Source organism: Lacerta agilis, chromosome 8 (genome assembly GCF_009819535.1).
Source record: "Lacerta agilis isolate rLacAgi1 chromosome 8, rLacAgi1.pri, whole genome shotgun sequence".
NCBI classification, from domain to species: domain Eukaryota; kingdom Metazoa; phylum Chordata; class Lepidosauria; order Squamata; family Lacertidae; genus Lacerta; species Lacerta agilis.
This window is the reverse complement of record NC_046319.1, coordinates 45,053,483-45,066,816: the sequence shown is the minus strand read 5'-3', so window position 1 is coordinate 45,066,816 and position 13,334 is coordinate 45,053,483. Positions and strand designations below refer to the sequence as shown.

The 13,334-nt window shown below is 37.2% G+C and overlaps 1 protein-coding gene across 1 annotated transcript in view; it reads right to left on the bottom strand.

Moving 5' to 3' along the window:
- Positions 1-13,334, bottom strand: part of WWOX (WW domain containing oxidoreductase) — a 547,815-nt gene that overhangs the window by 410,660 nt on the left and 123,821 nt on the right. The window contains 2 exon segments of the mRNA XM_033157178.1: positions 5,277-5,541; positions 11,667-11,852. Coding sequence (XP_033013069.1) covers positions 5,277-5,541; positions 11,667-11,852 — 451 coding nt within the window.

Sequence of the window (13,334 nt, the reverse complement as noted above, 5' to 3'; positions counted from 1 at the left end):
AGCAAAGTTAAATCTCTTTATAGAGAAAAGTTGTTAAGGAAATAGTATATTGAATTAAAACCGAAGGTGAAAAGGCGGGGGAAGTCAAACGTCAAGATTCAGAACTAGAATTTTTTTTTTTGTAAGGTATATAAATAAGAAGAAGAATCCTGACTTTATGTGTATTTGTATTTGTTTTTGTATTTGTAGGTGTGGGGTTGGGTTTGTGTTATATTATGAAAATGCTAATAAAATTTTGTTAAAAAAAAACCAACAAAATAAGGAAAAATAAAGATTATGCCTGGAATACGACACTATTTCAGAAACATGCAGTGCATACATATTGAAGATAAATATACAAGAGTTTTCTACAGGAACACCTCTTAGTATGCATAAAAAATGACTTATTTTAAATGTGACTGTTATATTTATCTCTTTTCTATGGAATGTTTTTCCAATTAATATAATTCCTCAAGTACTGTATATGGATTTCTGGCATGCACAGAAGAGTTTGCTATATCAATATTGGTATTAACTGCAAATATATATGGTTTCACTAAAATAATGGATGGAATTTGACTATGATCTTTATATTTGTCATCCAATTGCCAAGAAGAGATTGATATGACTAATCTAAAAACTCTAGAAAGCAGAAAAATAAAATGATACACAAATGTCTCCATCCTACTCTGACAGCCATCCCCTCCCAAGAAATTCAAAGCAATATGCATACCTGAACTGGAAAGTTTTAAAGTGCATTACGGTTGTGTGTGTTTTGCAATCAATATTTCCACAATAATTGAAATAAGTAATGGACAGGATAAATCCATATTTATATATTGAACACTGAGTGATCAATTCAGTAATATTTATTCCCTATTCTTTCATAATTGAATGAAAAGGCGAAACAGGATCAATCATTTCAACATACATGATAAATCATCTTAGATAAGATCACACAACAGTCTTTAGAGGAAGGTAGTGAACTGTTTTCACATCAACAAAATTTGTGCGATTATTTTTCGTTTCTTCTATTTGTTTTATTTTGTTGTATGCATTTTCTGTTTTAAGTTCAAATGTGCTAAACTGAATCCACCTTTTACATATTTCGGCTTAGTACAAATAAGCTGAAGGTTGTTCAAACACAACACTGAAGGTGATTAGTGAATGTCAGCAGTAAGGAGACACCGAAATGTGACACTGAGTATTACTGTACATGCCAAGAGTAACAGCAGACAAAACCCAGCTAGCAAGCACTCCTTTGTCTCTAGATATTTAAACTCAGGGGCCAGATGGAGGACTGCTGTATGTTGGTGGGTCAACGCAGCTAAGAAAAATCAGCAAGAGACTCTTAGTCAGTGCCGGGCCATAGCTGTGAGTGCCTGTACCTGAATCTTTACTGGGAATGATTCATTACTATTACAATAATGTATATGCCTTTCCACTAACAATGTTCAAAGAACAGCAAAACAATAATAAATAATAAACAATTTATTTGACTTATTATTTGTGTGTATTGTATTTGTATATTGCACACTGTAAGCTGCTTTGTGGAGCAGGCTCATCAAAAATCAGGGTATAACTTTTTTAAAAATAAACTTGAAAATTAAAAACCAGCTCCTAGGGGCTGAGGTTCCTTCGCCCCCCCCCTTAAAATATTAGAGGGAGCTTCCCCCAAAAGTTGATGGGCATTACCATTCAAATGGTGTGTGTACCCTGCACCATGTGATCAATTATGTGGGGTGGGGCTTACCTGGGCTACCCAATTTTTTTTTCCAAGTTGGCACCCATGCTTGGATTGCACTATGCACAAACTAAGAGTTATGACCACACATTCCCTGCATCTTTTATTTAAAAAAAAATGGAACAGTAGTTCAAAATATCTTGTACAATCAGAGTATTGAACAGCTTTAACAATACCTCTGAAAGAAGACGGGATATATTAACATCTTAAGACATTTAGTGAAAGAACAGAACAGAACAGAAAAAGGTAAGGAAAATTCATTTTAAAATGTTAATGTTATGTGTGTATTGTGCCTAGCCAAAAAATATAAGTAATGATGAATGAAATGTCATAGAATAGACAGTAATTATTATTTTTCTATCTGGTAATATCAACACTTTTAAAGACTGATCAAAGTAAGAAAAAAACAGCAATACTATAAGAGCATTATATAGCTTTGTAGACTTCTTTTTCTTTTTTGGAACATGGAAAATGTTATGACTTTGCTCTAAAAGGAGGGACTTTCAGGTTCAGATTACTTGGACCCTCTTACTGTTTACTCGTCATCCTTTTTTCTGTAAAGTCAGAAGAGAGTTCTTGCAATACTTCAAATAAATAAAATATCCAGCTGCACAAACACTATATATTCGGCTAGATTACTTTGGCTTCTTATGGAATATTTGACTTTCCCCAGAATGTAAATGATTAAAGAGAACCCATCATATGAAACTGATTGGGGAAAGGTTTAAAGTGGTATGGCATTTTTACAAAGATGGCATGAACAGAAATAAAGACCAGAGTAAGGTAAAGCAACCCAGCCATTCCTAAAGGTCAGGAAGAAGTATCAATATCACTACACAAAGCACACTTTAAGAAACCTTCTACATATTATTGTTCAGTTGACCTCCAGCTATACAGACAGATGTAAGTTTATGCACACAAGTGTGTGAAACCATATCATGCCTAAAGGGGCAACCTATTTGGAATTGCTCCTCTGCCAGCTCCAGCTCTTAGGAAATGTAGGAAAAATGGAAATTCTTATTGACCATGAATTTTTATGTTGTGATAGGGATGGGTGACTTTTCTCATTAGGGTTGTTCCTCCTGCTGGCCATGACAGGCAGGAGTCATCCTGCCCTCCAGGCCAGCTACCTGTATGCCTTCAGCATGTGATGACTGGGACTAGATCTATCCAGCTATAAAAACCACTCTGGAAACGCTCTTTTAAAAAAGTTGTAAAGCTCACAATGGGAAATACCATTGAGTTGTGATTTCAGCTCTACATCGCCATCTGGTGTCACAGTGTTATTACACAATTATAACGTAATTTGACCAATGTAGCTAAGTCCCTGGTCTTTTTTACTCTCTGGAAAAACTTCTTTTTCTCTTCAGCTTTTTTATGTTTGACTGGTTCTCCTGGTTCCTTGCATGTGACTTTTGATTTCTTGAGTATTTTACTAAACATCTTACTTTTGTGAGGACTGAACAACATTGGTAAGATATTATATTTAAGTTACCAAATTACCAATATATAGTGAAAATATTATACACTAAACCAGGGGTGGAGAACCTGTGGCCCTTCAATAGTTGCTGGACTGGAACTTCCATAAGCCCTGACCACTGGCCATGCAGGCTGGTGATGACAGGAGTTGAAGTCCAAAAACATAGGGCAAGAACAGAGGAGGGCAGGTTCCCCACTACTTCACTAACACGTTGAAGTTTAAGCAAGCTCTTCCGTACTTGACATCTGCCTACAAGCTAGCTAGAATCAAAATAGTTATACCATTGAGAGCGCATAACTTTAATGATTTCAGTATGAACTGGCATCCTGAACTGCCAGAATACAGCCTCAAAACCACTTCAGTGGTGCCCCCTGTGAACAAGGGATTTCAGGATTTCTGCCTCTATTTGGATTGATCCTGGCTGGGTTTGTTTGTTTGTTTTTAAAAAGAAATAACAGTGGTTTAGCCTGCCAGCAGCAGACCCTGTAGGAGGCTTAATAACTGAAACTGCTGTTGCATAAAGCATGATCAAAGATGGTTTGATGACTTGGTCTGTGAGGGAGGATTCAATGTCAAGAGTTTTGTGCTGACACCCAGGCTAAATATGATCCACTGGGGGATTGCTTATGAGCAGTTGGTTTTCTCTAGGGTGTAGATCATTTTCTTCCAAGCCAATAATCTCAAGTGTTTCTCTGTTCTTACTCTTCATTGTTCATTTTAAAGTTTAATTAAAGAAGAAGGTGGAGAACAAGCTGGCATTCAGCTAACGAAAGAAAGGTAAGCATATTGGGTGCCATCCATGAATGTACTGCATGTGTGCACTGCTTAAGTACTGTCAGCTTTAGTAGGTGGTAGGTAAAGTCATAGGTGTTCTAAAGTCATAGGTGTGCTAAAAATGAAAAGACTGAAAATAATAAAGCAGGATTTTTTTAAAGTATTGCTTCTCAAATCCTCCTTTAAACTATCATTAACTTATCTGAGCAATTGTACTGAATCAGGAGATTTCTTTATGGATGATATAAACAAGGTGCCCATGAAGGTTTCTAGGAATACCCATGGGCAGGTACCCCCAGAATCTGAGCTTTCATTTTAAAAAAGTATTTAGTATCCATCCAGGACAGTATATCTCACCTTTATCAGTCAAATAAATATTCAGGTGTATTCACTTGACCAATCCAGCAAGAAATATGTATGCTTTAATCTTACCAGCATGGATCTTCTTAGTGGCACTGGGGCATATACATGCAGGCATATTGCTTGAGCATACAATTATTTCACTATACCTATCTAAGCTTAAGAAATTTTTCTGATTATAATTTATAACTACACAGCAGTAGTAGTGTTATATTCCCATCCACTTAAAAAAAAAAGAACAGCACATCTGTTAAAACTCAAACACAATGGTTGGCTCTGCACTGAAACAGAAAGTGTAACCCAAGCACCTCAGATTTCTAGCTATTTTTAATGCTTAAAAAATTTGAAAATTCCGTTCACTGAAACATCTGCTAAGCTCTTGCAGCCTTAAGATTTGATACTTTTCTGCTTCCCTAGGTGCCAACACAAACATTTTGTTTTAAGGCAGAACTGTAGCAAGTATATGAAAACAGCTCCAAATTTTAGATGTTATGAAAGTCAATGAGATGCTATGGAGTTAATCATTCATATATTTCAGAGTTGTTGTTGTTGTTTTGCTTTCAAAAAGACGTCAGCATTTATTTTTCTTCTACCCATCCCATCTTTATAACATCTCCCAAGCATAATGCTATCTGCAGTTCCACCTCTCTCTTCTCTCACATTTCTGATCCACCACTCAGCAAAGACTCACTTGATATTCACACTGTACACAACATATATGCACAGAATTGCATGACACTGAAAATGCACAACTGTCTATCAAAAAGCAATCAAAGCAAGCTAGAAATGCAGACTCTTTTATTCAGAGTTTCATGGTTATGGTAGCCACTGCTGAAGTTAGCAGTTATGAGAGTTATTGAAATAAGAAAGTTACAGCAGGATTTCTGAAAATCTAGCACACTTAATAATCCAAAGATGTATAAAACGTAGTTCACTTACCATGGATTTAGTGAAAGGACGAGCCAAGGTAAACAGCAGGGTAAACAGCCACCAGTTGTGATGAAGGGATGTGTACATCATATTTCCAGGATGCACTGCATTTGATGTCACACCATGGGGAGAAAGGCGGCGGTTCAGCTCATTGGATAAAAGAATATTGCACAACTTAGACCGGTTGTAGGCCAACATAGACCAGTATTCCTTCTTTGATGGAGAAAGTGTGTTGAAGTCAAGTTTTCCTGAGTTGTCTTTAATATCCGTGAACCTTTAAAAATAAACAAATAAACAGTTCTAGTCTTCCTAAATTCTTCTCTTGGTTAAGAAGGGCATTTGGTCCACAGACATCAGCAGTATTTTGTTATATATCAAATAAATTGGGTCATTATAAACTAAAAACTTAACTTGCCAACTTCCTTAAAATGGAATGGAAAATAGCTAAGGTCTACAAAATTATGTCCATATCATATGAGGGAGTAGATTTTCCATTCTCTTTCTTTCACTTTCAGCTCTCCACCACACTGGAACGACCATCCATATGATATTTGACTGTTGCTAAACTCACATGGCTCTGTAAGACATGCAAATTCACCCTGGCTTCCTAAATTAACACACTTGCTTTTTTTTTACTTAAACACATTTGGATAAAGAAGAAATGAATTTATCTATTTAAACCTGCAGAGAGGGCCTGTTTTATTGTATAATCCATACTGATTTTAGCCAAAATAAATAAACAAACAAATAAACAAGCAAGCAAATTACACATGGGAAGCACACATGGGAAGGATGCAGGAATCTAAAACAAGATTTGCTAACTGTGTGATACTGAGCCTTAATAAGCCAAAGAAAAGCATTAAAGGCTGAATTCATATGACTTTTCTCCAAACGTTTCTACAAGGGATGGGTGTTTTTGTTTTCAAAACACACTGTGACAAGACCCACCTACTGCTGGATCTTATGAACATCAGAACATATATCTGGTTCTGAAGGAGAGCACATTCTAGGCATACAAAATATTTATTGATCAACTGTCTATAGCGGGGTGAGGATAGTGGCAACTGGGAAACCGTTGTTTTTTGGTTTTTGGTTTTTTTAAACCACCTGGAAAGGTAATCAGATATGTAGAAACACATTTGATTGCCCAAATTGGCAATGTATAGGTACCTTGATTTCTAGACTTACCAAGACCAATAATGGAACACTGGAATGTGTTCTACAACACAAGAATGAACAGAGTGCTCCTTGGCATTTTGTAGTAAAGTCTAATGGCATTAGGATGAAAACTATTAACTTACTGGATTCAGAAATGGGCAATTGCATTTTACAAGATCTGACAAGAAAGGATTCCAAGCAGATTCTTGCCTCTCTCTCCTGCTCCCCCTGCCCATATGATTTAGTCTACATATTTGCATTATGCCTTTGATAGCAACAGGAACCATCTGCATCTCCCCTGTCAATTCACACTCTCTGGGCCTGACTGGTTTTTATCAGTAGCAGATTATTATAATTATTATATTCATGTAGGTTAGTTTTTTAAAAAAGTTCAGCATTGCTGCTAGACCACTTTTAAAAAAAACAAAAACCAGAAATAGCAGCTAATTTGTTAGGCAGTGTGGGAGAAGTTTGCAAGGGTGGATCCAGGTTCCTCCTTAAAAGATTCAGCACTGTGACTGCATCGTGGGATTCTGGAGCTTAGAGGCTGTGTTGGCATAGCACCCATCATATATTTGATGGGAAGTCTCCCTGATGGAGTCATGGGCCATTCTTTTTAACTAAAGGCAATAAAGACTATATCTGTGAACACCATATATTGTGTCCATACATCTTACAGTGAGTGCGGAGAAATTCATTGGATGAAAGAAGTTGATACAATCCTTTCCAGCTGGTGAGAGTATACAAAGCCCAGAGCAGGTGCGTCCAGTAATAGCTGTACCTTTCCGCTGACTGAAGTTTCATTGCTTGAGATTAGCAGAAATAGTAATATTTTATTTTCAGGGTTGCAATTCTACTACAGAAACTATTTTCTTGTACTGCCTGATTTCTTCCCTTATAATGAGTTTTCTTTTTTTCTTTTTTTTTTAAAAAGCACTATAATTCTGTTAAGCAGAAATTGTAAATATTTTGAGATCAAAATTTTTGGCTTTTGAAGCAGAGTAACCGAACAGGATTCATCATTTATCTTCTCCTACTTCTAGTACACAAGTAATGCATACTCTGGAGTTTAAGTGCCCCAGTAACTACACATGAGACTTGCTGCTTCTTAGAATCTTTTTAGATTAAAAATTGATGGCTAGAAAGGGGCTGTAACATTGGTTATATGCCATCAATAGCCTTAAAGGTATAAAAGATAAATGTGAACAAAGACAAAATGAGCTCCGACGGAGTCTAATGTTTTTAAGTATACCCATGGCATGACTGAGCACAAATCAAAGTAACTAGTTGATGTTTTTTAATTGGGTCTGACAGAGTCATTAAACACCAGCTGTTTGTTTCTTCCTTCCTTCCTTTTCTTTTCTTTTTTAATAATAACAAGGTAGCAAAAAAACTGAAGGCTTCCACATGAAAAGGAATTTTTCTAGATAGCCATCTGCCTGCCCTTATATTGGTGGTTTATTAAACTGAATATCAACAAGAAATAAGGGGCAAAAAATGGCAGAAGTGTATGTTTAAACATGGTGCTGCTACTTTCCAAATGTTATGCAGACATTTCCAATTTTTGTTTCTTGTAGACCTTTCCTGTAGGCTGGAATAAACCTCTAAATTCTGTGCTATGCTGAATCTTTTTTGTTTGCTGCAGTCAGATGAGATCTGGAGAACTCTGGGGAGGTAGTGTGCCGCGAGGAACAGTGGTTGAAAAACACTGGGTTAGGGTCCTGAAATGGTCCCTGTGAAACCAATGCTACTCAGGTTCACAACCCTTGATCTACCCCAAGTAGTTAGCATCCTAATCTTGTTAGCTGACTAGTCTAGCTATGTAGATGCATGTCACCTACTGCAGCTGAAATAGTGTTTTGATTGTAATGGAAAGCACTTATCAGGTGCAAACACCCCCAACTTGAGGATGCACCACTGTTGGGGCCTCCCTTTGCTTAGTGGCATGTTATACCTGGACTGGTACTGTCTATCATACCTAAAGAGAAGGGATCAAGCATGAGGCTTAAAAATACAGACTAAATGGGTGTGGGGGGGGGAATGCTTACAGTTCCATTATATTAAAAAAATTCCTTCCAGTAGCACCTTAGAGACCAACTAAGTTTGTTATTGGTATGAGCTTTCATGTGCATGCACACTTCTTCAGATACACAGTTATATGCATGCTCACTGAGAAGCAAGCCCCAATAAGTTCACTGGGGCTTACTTCCAGAAAACAGGCTTTACAACCTAGTTCAATAAAGGTAGCTTTGTGAGTCTGTGGCATGAAGGGGGGTGGGGAGAGCCTTGTGGCATCTTAAAGACTAACCAATTTAATATTTAAGGTGACAACATACTATTTAATATTTTCACTTACGGCGCTCGCCCTTAATTTGAGAAGATAGGCACTTCTTTTGTAAAGCATCAGAATCTCTAACTCTAGATGTTGTGGAAATTACAACTCCAAATAATAAGGTATGGGGTGCTCATTTAAAGTTCTACTTAGTCCATAGGTCTCTCTCCTGCTTCTTTGGTGTTCCTGGTGGCATAGTGAGCTTATGAGTGACTACTAGACCTTATGTGGACATTCAAATAAATATGTGGAGTGGGAGTAGTGTGTATGATCTCTGACCCCAACATTCATACAACATCTGAAAGGAAGAAAAAGAACAGATCCTCCTCCCAAGACACAGGCCATTCTTCAAATATATATTTTTCTATCTAAGAAGAGTGGAATGTTGCCATCTCATGAGGCATTGGGGGAGAAAAATAGTAACCAAAAATGTCTCTGGCATTCTCAGACAGATTGCAAAACACATACACATAATAAGATGTAGTGGCTAACAAGCTCCCTTTGGCATTTCAACACTGTAAAACTAACAGCTATTTTCAATGATTATTTTATATGTTTAAGTATGATTTAATGCATGACAAGCCCCCTACAAATGGAAAAGCAATTAGTTGCTTTAGTTGTTAGGTCTGGAATCACACCATTTACTTGTTGGGGAATAAGTTTCCATAAACCTTGGCTGATCTTGCCCAATTACGCAATAAATGTTCCAACTTTATGTTGGGGTTGTTTTGTTTTGTTTTGCTTTTTGCCTTTACTTCATCAAGCTTTAAAGCTTTGCAAAAACATGAACGTAAACTGCACATGATGCCAAGGGAGGAAGAGGGAGGGAAGACGTATCTCTAAAGCAAAATTGTCGTTTGAAAAACTATTGAAGATCAGCGTTATACACAGAGAAACAAGCAGCTGACAATTCAACACAATCTCCCATTAAATAACAGCTCATTTATACATATCCCATTGTGCCCTCCACATCTGGCAAGTGATTGGAGTTGGCAGATTTATTTCTAGTGCTAAACTTGCCTGCCCTGCGGTAGCCTCCCTCTCTTGTAATGGGACTCCGCTACTAGCTTTCACAAACCTGGAGTGATTTGCAAAGATAAGGCCATCCAAGTTTGTTTTTTTTTTAAACCCACCTAATTACTAGATGTTTCATGTCTTAACACTAGGGAGGATTATTATGGACATTTTCAATTGCTTCCTTTCATTTCAGCTGCCATAAATTTAAAATGGTTAAAGTAAATCTATCTGCAGTGTATCATTTAAACCATAAGCCCTTATGTTGGGAAGTGATAAAGGGGTTCAGCCTGACCCTTGGCTGGTCTTTCTCTGCCAGGTCCCAGGGGTTACATTTTAGGGAAACATGATTTTAAAAAAGTAAGCTTCATAGTAGGTCAATAATATACCACAGGGTGGAGGGGATAACTTATGTACCCTCCATACCCAAAATGTGCTTAGTCAATAGCACTTTGTTTTAACAAAGCAGAAGAAAGGTTTTTAAAATCTGTCAGATATTCTTACAGATGGGTTGGGGGGCACTAGCTTTGTAATAATGTATCAGAGTATACATTAAACATTTTATCTTTATTTGTTTTTGCCTTTTTACCAAACATTTCCTATATTCAACGTACTGCTACAAATACAGCTAAAATCAGATGGAATTTTCCATATTTTTCTGTCAATTGGACTTCTAGGAGCAGTAGAAAATTGCACTTCTAATAGCAACTGTGACATTTTAAACTGAAATCTCAATCAAAGAGGCTTGCTTTCAAAAATAAAAATCCTGGAGACATCACTTCTATTATTACATTGATATGGCTAATGCCTATATTCAACTCCTTAATTTTTGTTGTTTTCAAACAAAGAAAAACAGAAGGAAAATTGCATTCAATAAAGACCTTAATTGCATTGTTTCTTCAGTAAGAATAACTGTGCATTCTTCTTTGTATGGCATTGAAGTTGTTGAATGACAAATCAATAAAGGTCGTGCCATTCAGATTTAATCAATTATTTTTCCATCTCCTACCAAAATCAATGGCTCAAACAACACAGAAAACCTGCATTCATACTAATATTGTTCAAAAAAGAAGGACTTTACAAATATTAAGAGAGACATATCTCAATGTAACATCCAGTATCAGTGCTGGATCCTTTACTCAGCATTTAGATCTGTATTCCAGCCTTCCTCCAAGGACCTGAAAGCATACATAGGACAGGATCCTTTCAAACAAACAACCACCTTTAGCATAAGTAACAAGCACCCCTCCCCATGCTGTAGTAGAGATGCTTCCCAGCCAGGTGGGAGATGTGGAGCAGCAGCAGGAAGTCACACCAAAAAATCCTAGTGCAGGCTCAGAACATGACACATGACTCCTGGGATCTCAGCCAAGGTTCCTCCATTCTCCATTTTATCTTAAGAACCTTATGAGGTACAATTAGGAGTGACTGAAACGAGGACACTAAGTGAACTTCACAGATGACTAGTGACTTGCATCTGAGTACCAAGGTTTAAATTCAGCATCCTATTCCACCATATCAGTTTCAAGTCCTCTAACACACTGATTTCATGGGATACTCCATTAGTTTTTATTTTTATGTACTGAAGTTCTTATTTGAAAAATGGAAACTTTTGCTTTAATTATTGCCCATTTCAATTACAGAAGAGAAAAACTGACAGTGGGGAAGCCATCGATCTATCCTGCTGACCTGGAGCTGGGAATGGGGGTGGGGGTGGAGGTGGGTGAAGAATGATAAATAAAAATTTAAAACATTAAGAATGTCCTAGCATGGTTACTTCTAGCTGAACTCACTTTCCATTTGATCACCAAGAAAATGCTTCAGGACTTTCATAAATCACTTAATAGTATAAAAATCTCTAAGTGGCCTACAGCATGTTCTGAGTCAGAACTCACCTATGTGATTCTGAGGAAACCATCACAACTCTTGCAGGAACTGAGCGACGGAGAACATCTTCAAGAAGCTGAATGAGATAGAAGTGTCCCAAGTGATTCACCTGGAAGGTGGACTCCAGACCATCTTCAGTCAGTTCCCAAGGAGCCAAAAAAGTAGCAGCATTGCAGATCAGCACATGGAGAGACCTTTTAAAAAAACATATATATAATCAATCAAGTATGAAAATGGTATAATTAATTACAATGATGAATGTGGGAAGACATTTCCAGTATCTTGTTGGGACCTACTCCTACAGGTTGATATTTTTAATAGCTATAGCCCTTGATTTTTGGATGGTTTCAACTTTGTCTTTTCTTTTTTTTAAGCAGGGTTCTACAATTGTCTTGTTATTTTTGCAAAGCTTTGTAAACTGTTGTAAAACACCCTGAATGCTATGTATAAGGCAAGGTAAAGATTTCTTGAAATAAATGAATTCATATTAAAGACATTCTTTTATTGGTGAAGAAATGTTTCCATTCTCAAAACTTACATAATTCACTCTGACAGTAAAAAGGTTGCCTTGTAGGTAAGTCACCTATAGTTTTCATATGTTGGTAAAACACAGGCACTGGGCTACTTTTCAACCAAAAGTCATTTGTTTTCTAAGTAAGACAATGGGGGCAGCGGGAGATTTGTAGTATCATAGTCAAATTGTAACACAGATTCCCTACCCACAAGGACTCACATATTGCCTATATGCACCTATATTCAGTGGAGCTATGCCAGACACTATCAGGTCTATTAAGCAGCTACCTGTATGGATTCAGTCTCAAGGGAATTTGGAGCTATCATCTCAAATGGATGCTTAGGCGGCAATACTATACACATTTACTAGGGAGTAAAACCCACTGGACTCAATAGAACTTACTTTTGAGTACACATGTATAGGTTTGCACTATACATTAGTGTACCAATGCTTACTGGACAGTTATATATTTTAGAAGTCCAGTTACATACAGCAGAGGTTGTCTCCACTACGGAACACTAAGGATCTCATTGTAAAGCACCGCCTTGGTGCTATTCAGGTGCTGTGGATCGTTATGTATATAAAACACCAGAATAGCACCAAGGTGGTCCTTTGTGGCTGGATGGGTTTGAGTGGATAAGGAGGATTTCATGATCTAGATTTCATCAACTAACATATATCATATCCTGGGGTTATGACCCATAGAAAAATATCATGTATCATATAAAAGCCGTCTGTGATGATAACATCATGAAAAGCCCAAAGGTAGAATCATAGAATCATAGAGTTGAAAAAGACCACAAGGGCCATCCAGTCCAACCCCCTGCCAAGCAGGAAACACCATCAAGGTAAATGGAAACAGTAATGTGACTTTTCAATTCTGTGTCAGAGCAGGTTTCCTCCAAGATTTTACTTCTCCTATTGACTTGAGAAGCAGTTCTTTTTTCAAACCATGTCTCCTCCATTTGCAGACAACGTGCATTCCTGTTTATGGAAGGCACAACCTATTTCCTAATTTGGAAATAGGTTCACTAATCTCCAAATTCATGGATTTGGACAAAAACTTTAACACACACACTGATTCCCCAAAGTGTGGTCCCATATTGCTGGGAGACCCACAAATATTCCAGTCATGTGGTTCTTTCCCACCCAACTGCTACAT